General features: G+C 43.1%; 1 protein-coding gene across 1 annotated transcript in view; it reads left to right on the top strand.

Moving 5' to 3' along the window:
* Positions 1 to 24,689, top strand: part of YRDC (yrdC N6-threonylcarbamoyltransferase domain containing) — an 82,210-nt gene that overhangs the window by 37,702 nt on the left and 19,819 nt on the right. The window contains exons 4-6 of the mRNA XM_086956445.1: positions 7,361 to 7,480; positions 8,477 to 8,619; positions 11,164 to 11,238. Coding sequence (XP_086812571.1) covers positions 7,361 to 7,480; positions 8,477 to 8,619; positions 11,164 to 11,224 — 324 coding nt within the window. The 3' untranslated portion in view covers positions 11,225 to 11,238. The remainder of the gene's footprint in view (positions 1 to 7,360; positions 7,481 to 8,476; positions 8,620 to 11,163; positions 11,239 to 24,689) is intronic.

Below are 24,689 nucleotides of genomic sequence, written 5' to 3' on the forward strand. Positions count from 1 at the left end.
TGAATGATTAGGGGAGGAGAAATGCATTGCTGTGGGGAGGGGGGAGGAGAAACGAGAGACACGGCCTGGCGGCTGTGAAAGTGAAAGTACGGCCGGCCGGCCGTGAATAATTGTGGGAGGGAGGCAGATGGCTTTAAAGTGCACTCGCTTTGCGGTCAATGCGCTTGCTTTTCACAGGCACAGCATGAAATCGCCCGAATGGTTAAGCTCTCGTTAAGCCCCTATATTCTCGCAAGCTCAATGCGCAAGCGCATTGACAGGCGAGACCTAAAAAGTGCTGGCGATGACGACAGAGCTGTCTCGGTAACCACATATTGATGCCAAACTATGTAATGCAATTTTATTCTGTCTTTACTGTGTGTATATAAAATGCTCTGATACCCACGGGTCAAGCTAGCGCTATATAAAACTTTTAAAATATAAAATAAACAAATAAAAATGTGCGTCTTTATCTCTCACTCACCTTGCCTCCATCGTAGTGCCTTTCTAACTAACCCCACAACCTTGATGTCCGACTCCCGAGTTACGTGCCTCGTGCTCGCACACATTTCACCTACACGCCCCCCACGCTAGTCATATCTCACCTTAGTTCCTCGCCCCTTTCCCCAAACCTGTCGCCTCATGTCACAAATCGCACCCTATTCCCTGCTTCAAGCATCTGCGTCCGAACCCAATCACCTCGCAAAGCTCATGCTGTTGCACAAGTCACATCTCACTTTAGCTCCCTACATCCCTCGTGCTCTCAAACATGTCCTTCATATGCCACATCTCCCATATCTCATCCCACCACCCTTGGACTCTCCCCCCTGCCTGTCCCCACCTTCACATAACATCCCACACTAGCACGCTCGCACAGCCCTGCCCCTCACATGTCACATGTCACACTAGCTCCCTCACACACCCTACCCCCTCACATCTCCCCTCATCTCGCCCTTGTTTGTGATATCTTCACCGCCGTGCCCTCTCCACACACCCTTCACATCACGTGCGACACATCTCCACCTGAGCCCGCTCCCGCTCCTCTCTCCCCCTCCACGCACTCACACACACAAACCCAGAGATGGAGGGAACAACCTTCCAGATGGTTTCACCTCCCTCTCTCTCCCTCCTGTCTCACATTGCCCCCCCCCCCTCTCACTTGGTATCTGCAATGCTTGTCTGATGAGGCTTGTCAAAGGAAGGTTTAGGGAGAAGTCAGCAAGCCATGCTGCCTTCCGCGCCATTTTATTTGTTAAACATTTGTGTGAGATACTGCCTACAGGACGCATACATGCCTTGCAGCAATTTGTTAACTGTCTCCTTGGCAAGTGGTTTTATTTAATCTATATCGCCATCTTTTGTTACTAAGGAATTAGTACCATCTGTTAAACATTTGTTTAAACAGATACTTCCTACTGGCCAGACGCATGCCTTACAGCAATTTGTGTCTTGTATCCAAGCCTATTTTATGCAAAAAGATGCTAGTGTCCTGTTGCTTTCTTTTTTTTCTTCACTGTTTCAATCTCCAGTCTAATGGTGCTTAATTGATAATATATACTGTATACTTTTTACCAAAAAAAATATAAAAACAATATAATTTACAATGCTAATAGTTTTAAACAATGTCACTGCGAGACCTATTGCATTGTAAATGCTTGGTTGTACTGAAGTCCAGCGCTTTTCTGCTGAATCTCTTCAGTTTTCTTGTCCTACAAATGAAACTGTACAAAGACCAGAACACATCTGACTGACTCAAGAAAGGCTTAACTTCCATTTGTTGCAGGAATTAAATAAAACACTTAATTCTGTTCCACAGATTGCTATGCCTCTGCCTACAGTCGACTGGTTATTTTTAATCTGCCCAGATGAGTTCTATTGTTTGAGAAAGTATACATGCTGATAATCTCAAAGCTGAAAGGCACATCTTCACTCACTAAACCCAGTCCCATCAAAGACATCTCTATGCATACAACGTTATCCTTCTACTCTTAAGAAAGATTTTATATCCCTTTAGCAAAATCTTTTGGAACATGAGCACAAAAAGACTTTTGTTATGAGGTCGATTTTTTTAAAAATCAATAATTTCAATTGCGTCAAGTTACAAAGGAGACTAACTTGAATGTTTGTTGCAGGGCGGTGGTACAAATGTATTTAGTTAGTTATATATCACAGTAGCATTGTTAGCTGGAGATCTCTTTGGATTGTTGTTAGTATTGTGATCAAACCCATCACAACAGTAGAAAGTGACAGTGAAGGAAAGTTCAACTAGATGGGAGGTGACCCAATATAGTATCTTCATTTGCTACCTTTTGTTGTATTTAGTTGAACCCCTGAACAAAAAGCAAGTTTGGTTGCTCTAGTATTGCGTCTGTGTCAACATGTTTCGAGCTGTCCCCTACAAGCTCTTCATCAGGACTACACGGGGTCCAGCTCCGTGCGTACCACTCCTTATTGCCCCGGAAAACATTCCACTTTCTCCATACCTTTGACCATTTCTTGGGGCACCCTCTATGCGTGTAGACTGCCCTGTCCGCTATCATTGCGCTGTCCATATCACATCCCCATTGTCGCTAGGAGGGACTCAGCCCCATTCCCGGGCTATATTGCGTTTCGCAATCACCATCCCCAGTGCCGCCCAGTTCTGAGTCCTCAGGTTAAGATCTGTAGGTTCCCAAATATGAAGGAGACCTCTTTTTAGTACTGGCAGGACAGTGGCTCCACCGACCCCCGAGATCGTGCTTATGACCGCCTCCCAGTAAGGTGGGATCAGTGGACAATACCAAAATATGTGGTCGAAAGTACCAGGAAGGCCACACTGTTGTAAGCGAGGGGCGTGTTTGATCGACCTAGTCGGTGCATCGTAATGCGCGTGTAGTACATGCGTTGAAGGATTTTCAGTTGCACTAACTTGAGTTTGGAGGAGATTGCAACTTCTCGCAGAGGGGGACCGAGTCCCTCCTGCCAATCTGTTTCATCCAGTTCTCCTATGTCTGTTTGCCACTGTTCCCTTAGGGCTGTTGTGGGGTCTGGTTGATTGTTTATTATTTTCTGGTAAGTTTGGGAAATGACCTGTTTATACATGTAATCCGTAAGGAGTCTGTCCTCTAATGGTGAAGCCTCTGGTAGTTGTGTTCCAGGTGGGATGACTCCCATGAGTGCGTGTATGATCGGCATATAGTGGAAAGTTTCCGTTGACTTCAGGCCATGCGTGTCTTTTAGTTGAGCGAAAGTAAACACTTAACCCTTCTTCCACAGGTCTCCTATCTTGGAGATACCTATGCAGTCCCACCGTCTGAATCCCTTGGTATTGCGTAGTTTGCGTAGCCGCCGGGTTTCCCAGAGTGGTGTAGCCTGAGTTAAGACTCCCTGCCATCCTAGTGCTCGCTGGGCAATGTACCATATCCGTATAGTGTGTGCTGTTGGTCCCGTGAGGGTATTCTTCTTTGAGGGCACCCATAATCTACTCAGCCGGAAAGACATATCTGTCATACGGAGCGCTGGTTCCTCCTGAGAGGCATGCAGACATTGGTTTATGACCGTAAGCTGTGAGACCTAATAGTACATTTTTATATTAGGCAAAGCGATTCCACCATCATACCAGCCCCTTACCAGTTTATGCATTGCTATTAGTTGGGTATTTTTAAGATTTATTTTCCTTCCATTCCACATCACTTCACCTCACATAGTCCTTAACTAAATGGCTCCTACGTAGTTCGCAAGTTGCAGCACGGTTCAATCCATAGAGGATTGACAGGAACCCCAATGATGAAGCATGCCACGTAGGGGAAACCCTGGTGGGTGAGGGGTCCCTAGAAAAAGAGTGGTTTTTTTTCTAGTAAGGTGATTACAACGAACGTTCGTTGAATCCTAGTTCCCCGATATGTTAGTTTTTTCTCAATATACTCTAATTGTGTGTAAGTATATACTCCCTTGTATAGTCCTGAAGGGGCCTCAAATTGGCTTGCCTGAACACATCAAATACATATTAAGAGATTCCCACGCTGACAGTTGAAAAGCTAAATTAACGTAAGGGCTGCCAGCCTAGCCTCATTAGATGTTCTGCACAGAAGCACCAGGCCACAGCTACAGATAAAGTGGACTATCTTTTGACAGACCCTGCTTGAAAACACACTTCGGGCCGTCACATATTTCAACTATTCATATATATACGAGGATAGTGTGACTGGTGTCTTAAAGAACTTGTTATCTTGTGTGTAAGATGTAGCTATAAAATAAATTGATGTATAGTAAGACTAAAGGAGGCATCTGTAGTTAAACGTTTCACCAATGTAATGTTTAAATGTATTTTTTATCCAATAATAATTTGTGCAATTGTTGACTAGAGAAATCAAATGTATTCCGCTAGAATTATTATAGTTTCTTTTCTACAGATGACCTTGCAGGTGCAGCTCCTAGTATGGTTTGGTCCACTCTTCCCATTGCATGGGTCATGATGTTGGGACATTCTGGATTGTGATCTGTGTTGTCACAACATAGGGATGTATGTGCTGAGAAGGTTGTTTGAGGTGTTTGGTTGTACAAAAAGCACACACATCCGCGACATCAAATTTAAATATTTTAATGCCTTTCAAGACAGGCCTGCCATCAGATGTGGCTTTTGTGAGCTGTTTTGGGTGGTTAATGTTCAGCAATATAGACATTTCATATACTGTTCGTTTCCCTTTCATAAGGAGATTCAAGTTGCATATCGGGTTATTTAAACATTTTATACTTTTAAGTTCAATATTTTTATTAAGATTTTAAGAAGATAAAAACAGTTAGGTACAGTTCATAATGATACCAATATGAAAAATAAGGAAAGATCCACAAACTCATCAGAATATGAAATAATAGCCAATAAATTTCCACAACTCATATCTCGTAAAACAAGAATAAAAATCAAGAAACAAAGTGGCATTAGGGAATCATAGGAACCCATGAGTGGCATCATTATTTAAAAAACAGTACGATAAAGGAAAGAGGACAGAAGACAAGAAGAAAGAAAGAAGAAAGAAGAAAAAGGAAAAGAAGAAGAAAAAGGAAAGAGGAAGGGTCTCACTGGATGGTGCAGCAAAGCAAAACACTTCAGACACCAGTCAACCAGACGTCACAAAGGGATATTGATCGACCAAACCCCTTGAGGCCTAATCCATATAGGTATCTAAAGTTCTCCAAACGTTAAAAGAAATAGTGGGAGTGAGATGAGCCCTATCCACAGAAGTGTGTGCACTTCTCAAGAAGGATACCCATGCCCACCATGTGTGATAAGAAACAGACGCAAAAGACTTCCACTCCATAAGAATTACCTTAACAGCCACAGTCAATAAAAGATCCAACAATTGCATATCCGAGGTATCCAATGGCGGAGGTTCCTGTGAAGCCCAGGGTCCCAATAGGACCATAGGAAAAGAAAGGAAATTTAATTTGAAAAATTAACATAAGATGTTTATGAATAAGTTCCCAAAAGGGCTGGAGAAGTGAACAATGAAAGAACATATGTGGATAATCGCCAACCGCCAATCCGCAACACCAACATAAATCGTCATCTTTTAAATGAAGAGAACAAAGCCCCTTGGGAGTCCAATGAAGAAGGTTGATGGAGAAAAATTTGGATTGAAATAAAGAAGGAACAATTTTATTGCGCAGAGAGAACATACCGATCAATTGCCAAGTGTCCGACGACACATGCTCTGTTATCTCCGTTCCAAAGTGACAGGACCATTTTTGCTGCGCAATAGTGCATGAATCTGAAGATGCTGAGGACAAAAATGTATAAATGCGTGAAGCAATGTGACCAGACTTGAGCCAGAAAGAAAATAGAGAAACCAAAGGGGAATTAGGAACAAGACGCACTTTGGCAAGAGCGACTTTAATTTTCAAGAAAGTGTAAAAATCCAGATTAGAGAGTGAAAATTGCAGAGCTAAAGAAGAAACGGGTAACGGGTCGTCATTGGAGTTATAAAGATGCCGCACCAACGTGATACCTTTGGCAGGCCAATATTGAATGAGTGGAGGATCAATAAGAACCTTTATGCGGGGATTACGCCACAAAGACGACCACCTAGATTTATGAATCGGAGTTGCCAATCTCCGATCGACGAACTTAACAGCAGCAATGGTATCCAAAATAATAGCACGAGAAAAAAGAATAGATAAAGAAGATGTGATTAAAAAAGAGGAGACCGGAAGAAGAAAAGAGAGGGCCTGTTCGATGCACATCCAAGAAAGGGTATGACCAGGAAGTGAGGAAAACCACAACGCTCCTTGAGAGGATAAAAAACAACCTGATACTTCCCCCAATCTGGGAAATTACAGCCACCCATATCATAGGGTTTCCTTAAGGATTTATATGCAATTCGAGCTCTCTTTTCACTCCAAAGAAATAAGGAAGTGATGGAATCAATCTCACGAAAAAAGGAAGAGGAGAGATTCAACGGGAGCAAAGACGAAATAAAGTTAACAATAGGAGTAACCATCATCTTTAAAGTTTGGACTCGGCCCCACCAAGAAATGTGTTTAGGAGACCAAGTTTCTAAAAGATGACGGACTTTAATTAAGGTCTGAGTCTCATTATAAGCCACAGTATCCGATAAAGTACTACAAAACCACACCCCTAAGTATTTGAGTTGTTTAGATTGCCATTTGAATCCCGCAGAACCCATATGTGCCGGAAAACAATAAGCATTAAGGGGAAACATCTCCGTATTGTCTCTGTTTAGAGAATAGCTAGAGACCGTAGAAAAAAGGGCAATTATACCTGTGATCGCAGGAATAGCTGAAACAATATCATCAGAAAAAATAAGGACATCATCTGCGTACACCGCTAATTTTAGGCACTGTGAACCAAACGTAAATCCCTTAATGTCTGGATGAAGATCAATTAGTCTCAGAAGCGGATCGATAGCAAGTAAAAACAAAAGCGGGGACAGGGGGCAACCCTGACGAGTACCTTGACGAAGACTAAAAAACTCAGAGGTAGCCCCATTTACTCTAATATTCGCTCGAGGGTAGGCATAGAGAGACATCACCACTTAACAATGTGCCACACACACAGTGAAATGTGGGCAAACATTGACTTGTTTCCATAAATGTATAGTAAGAAGAAACTAGAGGTATTAATATTCTATTTTCTGAAATGTTGCTCTCTGATTGTAGTTTAGGAAATCTGGTTAACATATGCTGTAAATGGTTCCGTTTCAGATAAGATAGTTTATTATGAGATCCTAAATCCTGGGAAATATGCTTTTTGAGTCCATCGATGTTCTATCTTCTGCATTAAAAAATACAGTTCTGGATAATTCTTTCTACAACTTTTAATTGTGGTATTTTCTCTATAGCATGTACAAACACACTAACTCTACCATGTTCTCAATTTCTGCAGCTTGTTGGTGTTCGAATTCCTGACCATGCCTTCATCCAGCTGCTGGCACAGACATGTTCTGAGCCACTTGCCTTAACAAGTGCAAATATCAGTTCCCAAACCAGCACACTCATGGTTCAGGTGAGACACAATGCATGACCGCTCAGACTTCAGAATACCAATATTTGCTGCATGTGTTAACATTATTTCATGCAATGTAACCCATTGGGAAAGCAGTCCAAGGCTAGGAGCATTGTGGTAATCTGTATGAAAGGATTACATGAACATATTCAACCTCGCCTGTCATATTTTAGTAGACATTTGTAATGCCTTCCGAATACATTTGCTCATATATCCCTGGACCTCAGTCTTGGAGACAATGTTACACTCACCATGAAATCTCTAAACTGGTTGCCTGCCTCAAGGAGCATTGACGTCTAGGCTGCATGTACGGTCCACCAAGTTTTATATAACTATTATTTTAATTGCTGAGCGTTTTGTTAATCTTTTGATGCTTGTGTATTGAAAGTCACTACTTCCATTAAAGGCTTCACAGATGATTTCTCATTAGTAGCATAGACCTTTGTCTGGCATCTCAGTCTCCAGTACTTTTGTAGCGGGGCAAATAAACTGTTGACCAGACTCAAAAACCTCCACCATTCTCTAGCTATAGCTTTCTTCTATTTCTCTTAGAATTGGGCATATGCTGGAGGTTCCAGTAAATATTTGATACCGAATGCTGGTGGCATGCTATGTTGGGTCTGAAAGCATTACTTAGTATAAAATGCTTTGATGTAGACTGGTGAGGTTCTTTATTCTACTTGGCCTTTATTCACAGAGTATTGGGTTGCAGAGAGTAGTTTATTAAAATGCAAACTGTCAGTGGGTGCCATGTTTTTATCATCCGGTTTCACTGGCTTCTCTTAGGGGAAAGATCTCCGGATGCCACAATCTTTAAAAACAAGGTTTCCCTGGTTATGATTTTTGGAAGACCCTTAAGGGTGAAGAGGAAAAAACAGATTTTGCTTTGTTTTTCTTCAACATTGCATGCTTGAAGGCCTGTTGTAATAACAAACATTTCTCTGTACCAAAAGGTTTCACAATGTCAAGCAAAGCGTTTCCCCCTCTCTCTCTCAGGAATTTCAGGACCTGTGGCCTCAGTTGTCGTTGGTGGTTGATGGTGGTCCGGTTGGCAACATCATGAGCGCAGAATGCCGCCTGGGTTCCACAGTGGTTGATCTTTCAGTATCTGGAAAGTACACCATTATTCGACCTGGATGGTAAGACACAGTGCTAGTAGTAGAGGAGAAATGTGGTAAAATTAGCTTGTTGCATTAATTCAGATTAATTATATTTATAGCTTATTTTTCTATAATGTGTTTATTCAGTTAGAGTTTTCTTTGGGGTTGAGATGAACACAGCAATAAGTATTTTTTTCAAATCTCAGAAAACCCAGTATTCTCAGACAAAACATTAAAGTGGTGTAAACTAGGCTATCGCCATGAAGGGTTATATAAGGAAAATTAACAGGTGGTCGAGGAGCCCTTGCTGCTTAACCGAAGGTAGTTTTCTTTACCATTTGATAAATTAATACATTGCAGATATCTGTGCGTTGTCAGAAGTGATGGTGGAGCTGCTGCGGCAATGAGGGGAGTGGTTGGACATTTTTTATCATTAATGATCTTTATATTTGGCCAGTTCCAATAAAATGACCTTTCTTTAAATGTATCTTTTTGTTATTGGCTAAATACTTAATCATTGGCCTGCTCATGCACACCAAAGAACGGGCTGCTCTTGTTAATGTTGATTTTTCGTTGGGATGTTCCCCACAGACAATGGCTTGGGTGTTTGTCAAAAACTGGTACTATGAAAAGCTCAGTGTCATACTAGATATCTAGTTCTTTAAAAAATATTTATTAACTGTAGGTCAAACAAAATGCCGATGCTTCAACGGATCTTCAGAATTTCAAAATCCGCTCTTTTGCCTGTATAGGTAGCCTCTTTGCAATGGTATTTTTCAAAACTCCTAGATACAAGCTGTAGGGTATTTTCTCTTCTAGCAGTGACCAGGTCTTAAGAATAGATTGCTGGAAATGTTAGTTGGGCCCAATTTTTTGTTATATCTGTGGTGAGTCCGCCCTCTAGTTATTCCCACCACATTAAACTGGTGTTTGGGCACTTGTACTTTTCTGGTTAGATTGGTAATACATCTATCTTTTGAGTCCAATATCTGCACTACATGTTGTAGTTTTCATAAGTAAGAGGGGTATTTTTGTTGGTACTGTATCTTAACATGAACATGGTAAACACTTGATCGTGTAGGAGACATGTTTCTGGTTATGCGTTGCGAGAAATGTGTGAAAATTGTAAAAGTGATAGTTGTTTGTCTTCCAGAGGAATACAATATTACAGCTTGATTATCCTGTAGCTTTTTGTAGTAATGTGAAATTAATTTGGCCCATGCTGTGTTTCTAAACTGCGGACTGGTTTCTTTTGTCATGACACAGTGATTTCTATAGTTTTGGCTTTTGTGTAGATATGTCATTACATTTTGCATTTGGTTGCCCACATGCCATAGATAATGTTTACCATTTGTTTGAACTGTGCAGAGAAGGCTTAATTGTACCCAGATATATTAAGGGCCAGATTATGATGTCAAACGGATTGCCACCGACAGACCATCGGTGGCGGTCCATCCAACATTTCAGGCTGCGGTCCGAACACTGCTAATGATGCGGTCGCTCAGGGCGCAGCAGGCAGAAGGACTCCAGGAGACCGTCGGATCGTCGATTGGAGCGCAATCCCTACAATGGGGGCAGTGCTATGAAGGCACCGCTGAAGAATTACGATGAATGGGATGGAATGGGATTTAGGGCCCCGTCCACTATGGGCCCAGGGGGGCCCATGTGGTGCCCACCCCAAACATCCATGCAGTGTGTGCCAAGCCCAACATGGGTCCTTGCACACGGTGAATGTGCCAGGAGACCTGCCCTTTTCTAGGGCCATAGCACAAGCTGCGTGGAAAACAGCAGTTTTCTGACCTGCATTGTCATATTGTAATTGGGCCGGTGGAACTGCCGACATATAGTCGGTCAGACACCTGCCCTAGGCGATGGCAGTCAGACGCAATCGTAATGACGCCCTAAGTGTAATGTTAGATCTTTTATCTAGCATATGCATATAACATAGATATGAATTTCAGTTAGTAAAATAATAACATGGTTTTGTCACTCTATTTTACTTGCAAAAATATACCACAAGAAAACATATGCTCATACATAGACCGAAGAAGTGTCCACTGGAATTATACCTTTATTCGGAGAACACAGTGAATGCACTAAATAATATACTACCTTCTGTTTTTTTCATTCTCTTGGAAATTGAATTGGCAAATTTCACTCAGTTCACCTGGATATTTTTTTTTATAAGCTTGCCTGTCTAGACTGTGGCATTTTATATTATTGCATTTCTTCGATTTTAGTTTTGAGAAACAAAATGCAAAGTTGAAAAAAAGCAACCATTGCATCATAAAGGAATACCAAGTTAAATTTTACAAAGTGCTCATTGAAAGTAGATTTGTTGGTGTTTTCTAGGTTAGTGATGAATATCTTTGCAACTATATCTAGCTAACACTAGGAATCCAGTATCAGATTGTCCTCTACTTACTACTTTAAATACTATTTCTTATATCAATTTCGCTTTAGGGATCTGCTTCCAAATAATTTTTTCAAGACTTTGAGAGATTCTTCATTTAAGCATAAGTGATGTCAAACTGTATTTTTTGCATAGTGGTGATAATTCTGTTTCATTTCCCTTTTCTGCAGCGCATTGGTGCATACAGTGGAGATCCTTGGAAAGAAATATGGCTTGATGTCGGATTCGTAAACCATCTTGTAAAGGTACAGACATTTTTTACATCCTGAATTACTAGACTTCTTTCTGTAGGGCTGAACACAATTAACAGTTGCATGGATATGTGTATAATGACAGTGTTGGTTTTGACATGCCACACGACCTTGCTGAAGAAGAGAAATCGTGTGCCTACTTGCTTGTCAGCTGTGATAACCTATAGCCAGGAACTAAACTATATTTAACTTTTTTCTATTGAAACATGGTCCTCAAGAGCCCCATTCTTTGTTAAATGTTTTCATGTGTAATTTAAAGGTAACAGCAGTGGTGAAACTTGTTTTGCTGTATAACCATTGAAGCAGCATGCTTGAGAGTTTCCTGTAAGGTTAGAGTTCAAGAACATTCGGTTTGGTGCCTTTCAAGAAACTTCTCTGGCACCTTGCCCCGCTAGTGCTACTGTTGCACATTTATGTTTAACTTTAAACATTTGGACATGGAATTGCTTAGCTGCATTATTTATTTAGTTGATTTTTGATGTTCTAACCAAGGCCACTTAGCAGTCCAAGGTACGTTTCAGTAATCAATTCAGCAGGGAAAGGAGAAAGTTTACATGCACATTCAAGAAGGAGAAAGGTAAAATCAAAGTCTCAGATGCCTGAGTCTTTCAATAAAAATGGAGGGAGAGAACACCGTTGGAGTCGTCAGCTGTTGAGGACACAATCAAGCTCTCCCTGCTTTAACTTTTACTGATAGGAAGCCGATGCATTGAACGCGTTGGTCTGCGTCCCCCGCAAGTCAGTTTCCCTGAGAATTCCATAGCTAAAGTTTAAAGCTAATTAAGATACAGAGTTAAACTGTGTATCCCGAGTTCCTTCTCAAGGGTAATAACATACAGTTGGACATTTCATTCCATATTACGATAGTGATGGCCAAAGGTTCAGAGTGTTTTCCTCTTTTAGCATTAACATCCTAATCTTCTAGAATGCCGCGGGTGTTAGAACTAAAAAAAAACAGCACAAATCATAGATCGTTTTATTGGACAGACAGGTTGAGTAAATGCATTTCCTTTCTCAACAGGTAGCTATGCGGCCATTTAAGAGTTGGTGATACATGATATATGCATTTTATCCTTCATATCAGTTGCTGCTACGTCCTGCATTTTTGTTAAGGGCCAAATAAAGTATTTTTGACAGCCAAGATAAATGCTGTTGCATTAACCAGTTTTTAAGGTTATTGTAGCAGGTGTGACGGTACCACTCCGACAAGTAGGCATAAAGGAGCATTTTCCCCTGAAGAATTCCGTATTACATTAAATGTATCTTGTGATTACATAATATATGAAAACCATGTGACTTAGACTTTCCATTCTGTGAAGTGTACTTTTCAGCATTATTTGACAGTTTTAAATAAGCACCACCTCATTGTATTAACAATTATTTACAGTAATACTGGCTAAAAAATAAATATGTTTAATAGGAGAATACATCATGACAGGAAGTCAAAAATCTGTTAATTCAGTTACAGTATGTGTTATAAAGATTGCAATCGTTCAAGGACCCCAGTATATTCTTAATGATTCTAGTCTACAAGAACATGGAAACCAAGTGCTTCTCCTCCAAATACTGCACCACCCACTTCCAAATGGCTCCATTGTTTTCATTTTCATCACTAACAAATATGTAATCATTTTCACAGCAGCGATATTCCAAAGTGTTGATGCCAGTGTGGACATTGCAGCTGATTTCTGATCCTTTCAGGGACCTGTCACCTTTTTTCCCAGCAAGCAGTATATGAATGCTCAATGTCCAGTCATTTTTGGATGCCCCTCCTCCATTCCAGAGCTTTCAGACCCTGCACTACCACTCCTGGGTCATTTGGCATCGAGAATCCTCCCACACCCTTACAAAGGCTCAATAGCTCCTTCCGGCTTAGTTGTGGAAGCAGCCAAGGCTATCAAATATGCTGTTCATCAGTCATTTTAATTTTCAGCTTGTACATCCACTCTTGTGGATACCCACTAAAGGTAAATTGCATATTGGTTTATAATTGGACTTTCAAGATGCACATTGGCTTGTTGAAGAGTATGATCTAAATTAGGTATGTAGATATTAGTCTAGTGACTGGAACTTTTTTAGTTACTTTGTGTATGTTTGCATCGGGGACCAAAAATCTAATAAAGTAATAGGCCAATCAGAATTCGGGCAAACACTCCATGCTTTCTGTTCTGTAGTCCATAGTTTGTCAGAATGTGATCAATTGTATCAGAAAAACGGTGAAGTAAGCAATTAAGCTAATTCATTCATTTAGCTGATGAGCATAATCCTAGTAACTCAGTGGAAAGCTTTGCAAAGTCATTGGAGGTATGTAGGTTGGTAGAATAGTGTTTGGGAAGGAGTAGGGGTGATATGCGCTAGTATAAAGCCTACACCCTTTAAAACATTGAGTGCAGACATCAAGATCACCAGCGAATCTCTGGCTGTGACAGCCACACCACCACTACTGTTTATGATTAGCTTACAAATGATTTTGTTTAAAAATATTACAGGGTGGACATACCTAATCTCGGTTTAGGTCTGCTTAGTCTTGAAATAGTTGCTCTTTGCAAGACCTATGACCTTGATTTTTGTTGCCTTACTGAAACCTGGGTTCCAGAGAATTTAGACTACTTGATGGACGAACTAAGTAGGCCATCATCTGAATTTATCATTATGATAGAAGAGGTGGGGGAGTGGCAGTTCTTTATGGAAACCATTTTGTGATAGACAAGAATGCCCTGGAGAGTTCTTTTTTGGCTGACGCTCTAGCCTATGAATTTAAACTAGACCATTTGAAGCTAAATCTACTCCTTATTTTTATTTTGAAAGTTTTATATAGTGCAAACAAGATCTTTGCAGATATCAGAGCGCTTTACAAAAAACAACAATAGGGGGTAGGAAAAACAAGAGAGCGATTAACAGGCTTTTGAGCAAGGAATAGTTATAGGTAATAGATGAGTAGCAAAATAGGGTAGGTACATGAGGGAGCATAGTCAATCAGCTAAAACAATAATACAAGTAGACAGTCAGATAAACGAATATTACAAAAGGTGAGGAGTCTCAAATAGTTCCCAAGTGAAGTACAAGTTCAGGTGAATTTAGCCATGAGGATAGCTTTCACTTCTTTCTTTAAAAATGTAGTGGAGGTGATAAGTCTGGTTTCTGGAGGGAGTGAATTCCAGATCCTGGGTGCCATTCCTGAAAAGGAGCGCTTATATGTTTTTTCCTTCCAAAATCTACGAGGTTTCAGAAGAAGATTCTTTGTACTTCTTGTGTTTCTTGAGTCACCAGAAATTGTCAGCTTCTGAGTGAGGTAGCCGGGTGAGCTGTGGTGTATAGCCCTTTGGGTCATGCACGCAATTTTCAGATGTATTCTGGCCTCAAAAGGTAGCCAGTTTAAGGATTTTAGGTCAGGGGAAATATGTGAGTGATTTTTTTGATCCAGTGATAAGCCTCGCAGCAGCGTTCAAAGAGGCTCTCAGGGGTGCAGTTGTGGAAAGGGGGAGTCTGCAGAGGGCGACGCTACCGTAGTCTATGCGCGGCATGACTAGGGCTTGTACTGCAGTTTGGAAGTCCTTGGCTGGGAGGAAGGGTTTAAGTTTCCTCAAAGTATTGATTTGGAAATTAGCTCCCTTAGTTACCTTGCTGATATGCTGTTGCATGTTGAGATTGGCGTCAAGTGTTATGCCTAAAGATTTCGCAGAGTCCACGATGGTAGGTTGGACATTGAGTGCAGTTAGGCGCTTAAGCCAGGTTTGAGTGGTGGAGCTTTTCCCGGGAGGTGAGATCAAAAGGAACTTAGTTTTCAGAGCATTGAGTTTGAGGTGATTATCGGCAAGCCATGATTGGGTGTTTCTGAGCGTTGTGTTCAGCAGTTTGATGTCTTTGGGGGATTGTAATTTCAGATATAGTTGGGTGTCATCAGCATACATGTGAACGTGTACATTAGATGCTTGTAACAAGGTGGTGAGAGGTTCCATGACCAGGTTGAACAATGTTGGCGATAGGGAAGATCCTTGTGGGACGCCTAATGTTACAGGCACTGGTGAGGACATCAGGATGTTGTTCTTGAATTTCTGAGACCGGTTATGTAAAAAGGAAGTGAACCACTTGAGTACAGTCCCAGATAGACCCATTCTGGTGTTTAACAACTCGAGTAAGTTCTCGTGTTTGACAGTGTCAAATGCTGAGGAGAGATCAAGAAGGATGAGGAGGCAGGAATTGTTTTGATCTAGGATTTGGAGGGCGTCAATTATGTGTGTCAAATGCTGAGGAGAGATCAAGAAGGATGAGGAGGCAGGAATTGTTTTGATCTAGGATTTGGAGGGCGTCAATTATGTGTGTCATAGCAGTTTCAGTACTGTGCCCTGCTCGGAAGCCTGATTGATGAGGGTTGAGGAGGTCAAACCGATCAATGTGTTTCGTTAATTGGAGTTGGACGCATTTTTCCAACAGCTTGGCAAGGGTGGGAATGTTGGTAATAGGACGGTAATTGTTTAGGTCAGTAGGGTCAGCTGTTGGTTTCTTGAGTATAGGTGTGACTTGTCCAACTTTGAGGGAGTCTGGGATGCGTCCTTGTTGAAGTGAACTGTTGATAATTTTGGTCCAGAGTGGTAGAAGTAGTGGGATAAAGTCCTTTACAGCGTTAGCAGGAAGGGGGTCTGTGAGGTGATTAGAAGGTTTCAGTGTGGTGAGCAGTTTGTTAATTGTTTCTTCCGAGTAGGTGTTAAAGGATGACCATGTAGCATGGTTCTTTGGTTTATTGGGTGTTATGCTGTGAGGGTTGGAGTAAAGGCTTACGTCATTGAGGAGATCGTTCCTTATGTTATCAGTCTTTAGATTAAAGAAAGCAGAGAAGTCTTCACAGGATGTTCTATCACCTATAGTGCTATGTGATGGTTGGGGTTGTTCCTTGGATTGAATATTGATTAGTTCAAACAGTTTTCTTGGTCGGTTTTTTTGCTTGGTCGAGCTGGAGGCTGAAGAAATCTGATGTTGTGCGCTTGATTGTCCTGAAGTAGGTGTTTCTCTTTTTCTTCGGAGTTTCAAGGTGCAGTGCCGAAGGGGCTGATCTCGAGGTGCGCTCTGCCATACGCATGGCCCGTCTATCTTCGTTGAGTCTACCATCGTACCATGGGTTGGAGTTCTTGGAGGAGACTTTTCAGTTGCAATGATGCGGTCTCATTGATTATGGAGGTCATAGAGTTGAGGTAGTGGTCGGTCAAAGATTGAAAGTCCAGAGCACCGGTAGGGGGAAGGAGGAGATTGCAGCTGTGGGAAGGTAGAGAGTTTGGGTTGAGTTTCTTCAGGTCCCTTTTCCAGATCTTGGATTTGGTGGGTTGAACCGGGTTAAATTTAACTTTTTCATTGATGAAGAATGTGATAATGTGGTGGTCTGACCAGTCACAGGGTTGGATTGATCCAAGTTGGGTAGAGTTCTCTTTGGAGATGATAAGGTCGAGGATATAGCCTTTATCGTGGGTCGGGCTGTTGCAGATTTGGATGAGGTCAAGAGCGTTGAGGTAGTTTTTGAGGCTATTTACCACCTCGTCATTGTGATCGTTCCAGTGGAGATTGAAGTCACCAAGGAAAATGTGAGTGTTTTGCCGACCGGAATTGGTTGATATTGTGTCCATGAGTTGTTGGGTGAAGGTGAGGTTGTCCCCAGGTGGGTGATCGAAGACGTGTAGAGAGCATACAGGTTTGCTCTCGCTGATGACATCTAGGTAGAAGTATTCACAGGAGGTGAGCGAGGGGGAGGTGACTCTAGTAACTGAGAGGTTGCTCCTATAAATACATGCGATTCCACCGCCTGTCTTGCTGGCCCTGTCAAGTCTAATGATGTGGTAGTTGGGGGGAACTAGAATATCCATGATGGGTGTAGAAGATTCAGTAAACCAAGTTTCAATCAGAATGGTTAGATCAAGGTCCAGAGTTTTAATGAGATCAGTGATGTCGGAGGAGTGTCTAGGGGCCGACCTGCAGTTGAGAAGTATGCATTTGAGCCTTGGGATGAAAGGGATGGAAGAGTGTTCTAGAGTGAGGGGGACTTTTTTAAGGTTATTTGGAACGGAGCCTCTGTTGTTTTGAGTGGGGTGCCTAAGGGGGTTTGGGTGAATCGTGGGGATGGAAAGGTGTGTGGTGGTTAGGTGCTTTTGGGGAAGTGGGTCATATGAGCTGAGAAGGGTGCGTATGTCGTGGTCCGAAAGTGGATTGACGGTGCGCCGGGAGCAGTTGGTGGGATTGCGAGCGGGGATTAAGGTCCAGTGTGGGAAGTTTTGTGTGCGAGGAAGAGTAGGATGGGTGGGGGGTATGTTAGGGGGGGGGGAAGTGGTGGTCAGTAGGGGATGTCTGTGTTGTGTGAAGAGTAACTCTTTGAGGGTGTGGAGATCTTCTTTGACTTGGAGGAGGGTGGGCATAATCATGTCCAGCGTGGGATTGGGAATGGAGGTGGTAATGGGTATTGAAGGTGTATAGGTGTCTCTGTTACTGGAGCGGGGGGAGGTGTGGTGTTACTGCAGGGGTTAGTGGTGTAAGTGGGTTAGTGTTCGGGACGGTAGGTAGGTAGGTTGGGTGTGAAGGGTGTGGTTGAGTTGGGAGGGGAGGGATTTTGAGGGGTGAGTGTGGTCTGGGCGTTGCGGGGGTGCGGGTGAGGTAGTGGGGACAGAGTGGGGGGGGAGAAGTTGAGGGATGGGTGAGGGCTAGGGGTGTCTAGGGTGCAAGTGAGGTAGTGGGGGCTGAGAATGGGGGGGGGGAGTTGCTGGATGGGAGAGGGCTAGGGGTGGCTGGGGTGCAGGTGAGGTAGTGGGGACTGGGAATGGGGGGAGATGGGATGGGAGGAGGACCTGTTGTGGGGAGTGCAGTTGAGGGAGGTAGGGTGATCTGAGAGTCTAGAAGGAAGTGGGAGGGCAGGGTTTTGTTGGGGGGGTAGAGGGGGTTGGGGTGGGGAGGATGTAGGAAGAGGAATGATCTAAGACTGTGATTGAGGGATGTGAGGTGACTGTAACGGGTGGGTGATGGAGTAGGGTACTGGGGGGAGGGGGGGTGTCAGTGGTGGGAGGCGCTGTGGAGTCAAGGTTGTTAGGATTGGAGGCCATATGGATAGGGGTCTGATGGTTGGAGATATATTCTTTGAAAGTGGGGAACAGGTTGTCGAATAGGTCAAGGTTCCTGTCTGTGGATTGAATTAAGATAATGCCGTTGTTGTAGATAGTGATGGTTGCTCTAGCTTGGAAGAATTGGGAGGGTGTGGTGGACAGTGTTAAGCCATCAGAAATCTCAGCCTAACTTTGAAGATGTAGGAAGGTTTGTTATCAAAATGAGCTTACTGTTGTCCTAGGCGGCTGCAGATATTGGCTAGAATCATGAAAAGGACCTGCTTGTTTTATTAAAAAAAATCTAAAAGATTTCAATTTTGTATTCATAAATATGGAGCCCCTGGGATATATTTTGGATGCTGTCTTTATTTCTCCTCTAGCCCATCCTAATGCTAAACAGAAAATTCCCATGCCATATTCAGACCATATTGTTTTTTAATGTTTTATATTTAAGGTACTAAAAATTCGAAAAGCAAAGACTAAAACGTTTATGAGATCAAAAAGATGTAGGAACTACTTTTGTCTTTCATTAATTCTGCTTTTCACCTATTTTATCAACCGCAAGCTAAATTTGACATATATACATAGATGTTAATACAGCTTTGTCTAAGTTTAGTAAAAACTTAGCAAATTTATTTGATGCCAGTAAAAATAGGAATTGCACTATTAATCCTCATACCACATACACCTTGGTTCATCTACTCATTCGTAATCATTAAACTAGAAATCTGAAAGTTGGCAATAGTATTGACACAGGACTATATTTGTAAAGACCAACAAAAATACATCATCTTTCTACAGAGGAACAAGCTACAAATATGCAGAAGAAAACCAGATGCTAAACAAGTCTTTCAAGCCCACCAGGGAATCTAAGATCTTTTCACATCCATTTCCGCTACATTGGTTATTACACCTTCCTAAGAGCAATGTGATCAGTTATGAAGAGTCTTTACCACGAAGACTGAAGCTATTAGAACGCAACTCACACTTGTATTAAACTGTGGGGTCTCTCTTTGCAGCCTTCTTTAGTACAGGTGGAACGTGACTATACTCTCACCTGTTTCAAGAAAGGCATCCATAGTGCGATATGAAAAATATCCACAACAAGCCTTACAAGATTCCATCTAATATTTTGTCCTGCAAACTCATGAAACCGTTTAGTCGTGGTTTGACTAAAGAAGTAACAAAAATGTCAAAAACTGACATTTGGCCATGGTAATATGTGCTTAAAACTTCTGTTGATAAAGCTCCCTTTCTCTCCTGATAAACCCTATAACTTTCGTCCCATATCTCAACTTACTTGTACTGTGGAAATCGTGGAACAGTGATCCTTACCCACAGCTTACCCATGTAATGTACAACAATATGCCATTGTATATTGACATCGCACTGAACGGTGATGGTCTTCATATTTGGTGCTCTTCTGATACTGGTGGTGTCAGGGCACTGATTCTGTTCGATATCTTGCAGTTCTTCAACCCCACAGACCTCCCCTTACTCATAAGTAGATTACATTCCACTTGCATGGACAACCTCGACTTGAAATGGCTAGAGTCCTGGTCGGAAAGATCTCAGTCATTATTTTCCCCTCCTTTTGTGTCTAAGAAAATCCTATCAAATATGGGGTACTGCAGGATTGCATACTTTTAAATCTTTTTTTCTTTTTTTTTATGTGTACATATTTGCTTTTGTCAAGACGCACCGTTTGATGAGGATACAGTTCTACACACTAACCCCAAGAAATCTGCATCCTCCTAGGGACCTAGAATAAGTAGTAGTAAGTAAGCTTTATTCGATTTTTCAAATAAAATCATAAAAGCACAACAGATACAGCAATTAAAAACTCATATACATGATTGATACAAATAGGCGCTTACTTTAACAATTAAAAGGACGTTCATTTGGAAACAGAGTAATACACCATATTTACAAAAAATTCCATATTAACAGACAACGACAGACAACAAAGTGTCAGGAGGTGAAATATTTTACCACAAGGATTTTCTGTACCTTATTACCGATTTTAAAAAAACATGAAACGGCAAAAATAACATGGTCATCTTGTAGCTGTAACAGTTTTTGGAAAGCTGGTCTGCATTTTCTTAAGCCCCATCGTTTTAATGAAGGCTTCAAAAATTGTTGTCTGGGGTTTGTGTATAGTTTGCAGAAAAACATTATATGTATGTTGGATTGTGCTGCGGTGTTATCACATGGGCAGATCAATTTGCTAAATGACCAGTCGTTGATGTTAGGTAGGGTAACCATGCGATATAAGGTCCCCAGGCGCAGGCGGGACAAAAGCATTCGAGGGTATGGGCTGGGTACCACAGCCAGGTAGGTTTGCAAGCCTTCGTTGGGGGTAATTTCCTGAAAATTTAAAACTGTAAGTCTTGATTTTTCATGGGTCCATCTAGCAGTTTCTAGGTGGATGGTTATCATTTTTTTTTAAAACTGATCTTGAGATACCCTCCAAGGTTCTTGGATTTTCAAAGTATTCTGGGTGACCCAGATCAGTAAATATTGCTCTTACATACGATAACCATCTAAAATTGGCAACCCCATCTAAGGCCAAACAGTCCTCAATTAAATCTCTATTAAACCTAGCTTCGTGTGTAACCCACACTTTGTGCCAAAGCAGGATTGGGGACATCTTAATGGTGTCACTAAGGTATTTAACTCCTGCCTCGATATGCGACATGAATGTAGAGGTACTTTTGGGCACCCCCAATAAATAACAAATAAATCGGTTTTCGCAACCCTGCAGGGAGTGATCTTTCTCAATGCCCCATACGCCCGCACCATAGGTGGCTGTTGAGACGCATTTAGCCCGATAGATCTGGATCAGCTCTTTGATAGGCTTACCACCAAGTCTATCAGAAAAAGCACGCAAGGCGCCTATAGTGTGGCTATACGCCAGCTTTCTGGCTGCTATCGCAGCTGCCAGCTACACCTTCTGTCAAACAGAACTCCTAAATAACAAAACTTGTCAGTAAGTGCTATTTTTTGTTTATCAAGAAATATAGTGCAAGGGGCTCTATTAGGCTTTCGAGTGCATGGCATGGTGAATGTTTTCGAGATGTTAACTCTGAGGCCTCTGTCCCTCATATAACATGCAAAGGTGGTGACCGCCCTTTGTAAGCCGACATGGGTCTGGGACATTATGGCCGCATCGTCGGCATACAATAAAATTGGTACGGGTGAGCCTTTGACAGTAGGGTAATAATTTGGTAAGGGAGAGAGGTGTTGTCCAATTGAATTTATATAATAAGTAAAGAGCCGTGGGGCCAGGATGCAACCTTGTCTCACCCCTTTTGAGATCGGGAATTTCTCAGTACATTCCCCCTGTTTACCGAACCTCATTCTTGCCCCTGCATCTTTATAGAGCTCTTTGATGAAAATGATAATGCGGTTATCAATCCCCAGTTCACCCAAAGTGGCCCACTGTAGTGAATGGTCGACGCAGTCAAACGCGGAGCTTAAATCGATAAAAGTTATAAAAAGCGCTCCGCTCTTGACCTGGGTGTACTTTGAGATAAGGAGGGACAGGTTTAAACCCTGTTCAGTTGTCCCTATTCCTTTTCTGATAGATACATCTGCTGTGTGGATTCCTCACCTTGTGAATATCCCCCTTGCGTCAGCAACATTCGGAAATTCTTTTTTAGCCTCGCGCCGACGTGGACTCGGACGTCATAGAGACACGACATCGCTCGCGACTCCGCTGACGTCACCGACGCCTACAATAGGCCCACGCCGGCGTGATGACATCAGTTCCCTTTTTTCCGCGTCGTCGACGCTAACGGTTTAACTGGTTACTCTGTAGCTTCTAGTATCCTATTACTTTGTTTCCTTGTTTCTCCATTCCATGACCTTTTTGCTCGATTGTCATGTCGACAAACAAGACAGGGTTTAAGCCTTGTAGAGAATGTGGGAAGATGATGTCCGTTACGGACCCTCACCAAGACTGCATATGGTGTTTGAGCTCGGATCACGACGTTGAAGGTTGTTCATCGTGCCAGAAGATGAATCCGAACGCTCTTCGAGAGCGGGAATCGAAGCTCCTGGTGGCCAAGCTTAAAGCAAGTAAGGTTAGAAAGTCTTCGAAGCACTCAAAGAGATCGAAGTCGAGATCCATGTCGAGGTCTAGTGAGGCGTCGGCCTCGAAGTCCTCTTCTGACCACGCTTCCGGTTCTCGGAAAAAACATAAGAAGAGGAGGCATGAATCCCGTCATCATTCAGGGGATAAGTCTGGTTCAAGATCAAGGTCTCCGAGGAGGGTGAAGTCGAAGGTGATTCCTCCACATGTGTCGGATCATGAAGGTGAGGCTTCGCCTTCGGAGTCGGTGGCCCGTTCTCCGACTCCGGTTCCGGATCCGACTCCGGCTCATTCTCCGACTCCGGATGACGCCGATGGAGTTCCTGTTGAGGGAGAGTCTTCGAATCCTGTTGAAGAGACAGATTCAAACCTACCTCAAAGTCATCCTGAGCATCCACCATTCCCGACACAAGGTCAGGACCCTTCCGCGTTTTTAAACGCGATGTATGGTGTTGTCTCTAGATCATGGTTCCCATCTGGTGCGCCTTCGGGTCCCATGGGTCCTATGTCCTTTAATTTGGGTGTTCCTCACTCATATGCTCTGGCACCATTCATGCCGTTCATGCCAACCCCGACTCCGCTGTGGCAGTACCAAGCTCCACCAGGGTCGACGCCGGTATCGACGCCGGCCCGCCCGAAGTCGACGACTCCGGCTCCGACGTCACCGGCTCCAAGCAAGTCTATGGATCCTCCTTCCAAGCCCTCGGATTCGGTTCCGAAGTCGGCTCCGGCGCCGTCGGATTCGGCTTTGGATTCGGCTGCACTTCGGGTCAAATTCAGGTCTCGAAGAGAAGCACAACGTCTGCTTGAACAACAGAGGGTTGATGAGTCTTCTTCTGACATGGAGGAAGGCGAGCTGGATGGTGGCAGTTTCGACGACCTGGCAGAGGCTAGTGGTCTCGAGTTTTCCCCGGAATGGTCTTTGCCTTCGGGGTCTGATACTCCCTCCAGGGATGTTCAACTGTATCATGTAGTCATGAAGAAGGCGGCTGGACTTTTGGGTTTGTCTTTGCCTACTGTCGAATTTACTGACTGAGGTTCTTCATTCTCAAGTCAGGCAGTGGAGCCTTTACTTCCATTTAATGAAGCATTAAAGGAACCCATTATGGAGGTATGGAAAAAGCCTTTCTCTGCTCCTGCAGTTTCCAAGAACGTGGCTAGGAGATATAGGGTGGCTCCTGAGGACCCTGCATTTCTGTCATCACACCCGTCTCCTGAGAGCTTGGTGATTCAGGCTGCATGTTCTAAAAAGTCGAATGGGGTTTTTTACGCAGGTGCCTGGCGACAAAGAGGCCAAGAAACAGGACCAAATAGCTAAAAAGACTTTTTCTTCGGCTAGTATGGCACTGAAATCTACTAATGCCACTTGCCTTATGGGGAGATACATTCATGCTCTAATGGACTCTATGCGTTCATTAATCCCTAAGGTTCCAGAGGATAGCCGAAAAGACTTTGAGGAAGCCTTGTCTGATTCTCAAGCTGCTGCCCGTCAAGTCATCCAAAGCGGGCTTGATGCTGCGGATTCTGTTGCGAGGATCATGGGCACTGCGGTTGCCACTAGGCGTTCTGGTTGAAGTCATCTGATTTTTCAACTGATGTGCAGTCTGCTTTATTGGATTTGCCTTTCGATGGTGAGGGGCTCTTTGGGAGAAAAGCAGATGCCGCCTTGGAAAGATTCAAGGACAGCAGGGCGACGGCTAGATCTCTTGGTCTTCAGGTCAGAGGCTCTACGACCAGGAAATTTAGAGGTTTTGGCCGTTCCTTTCGTACATATAGACAAGGGCAGCAGCAGCAGCAACAACAGCAGAAGCAGCAGAATACCTTGTATAGATCATACAGGGGGAAGCAGAGAGCACGTCCTCGAGGGCGTCAGCCCAATTCCTCCTCTACCTCCACCAACCCCCCAGCCACAGAAAGCAGCCCTAGATCCGCCATTCAGGATCATGTAGGCCCAGTGGGGGGCCGGCTTACCCACTTTCTACGAGATTGAGCACCCAAAGATCTTATGTAACCGATTCCCAATCTCGTAGAAAATGGGTATGCCCTTCCCTTTCGGGAATTCCCTCCCAATTACCCTCCTTGCCAAGGGTATTGCTCAGAGGAACATCTGTTTCTCCTTCAGGAGGAAGTCCAAACTCTATTGAGGAAAGGTGCGATAGAGGTGGTCCCAGAGCGGGAAAGGGGTCAGGGATGCTACTCCCGGTATTTCCTGATTCCCAAGAAGGATGGCAGGCTTCGTCCTATCCTGGATCTCAGGATCTTGAATTTTTACCTGA

Source organism: Lissotriton vulgaris, chromosome 2_1 (genome assembly GCF_964263255.1).
Source record: "Lissotriton vulgaris chromosome 2_1, aLisVul1.2, whole genome shotgun sequence".
NCBI lineage: Eukaryota > Metazoa > Chordata > Amphibia > Caudata > Salamandridae > Lissotriton > Lissotriton vulgaris.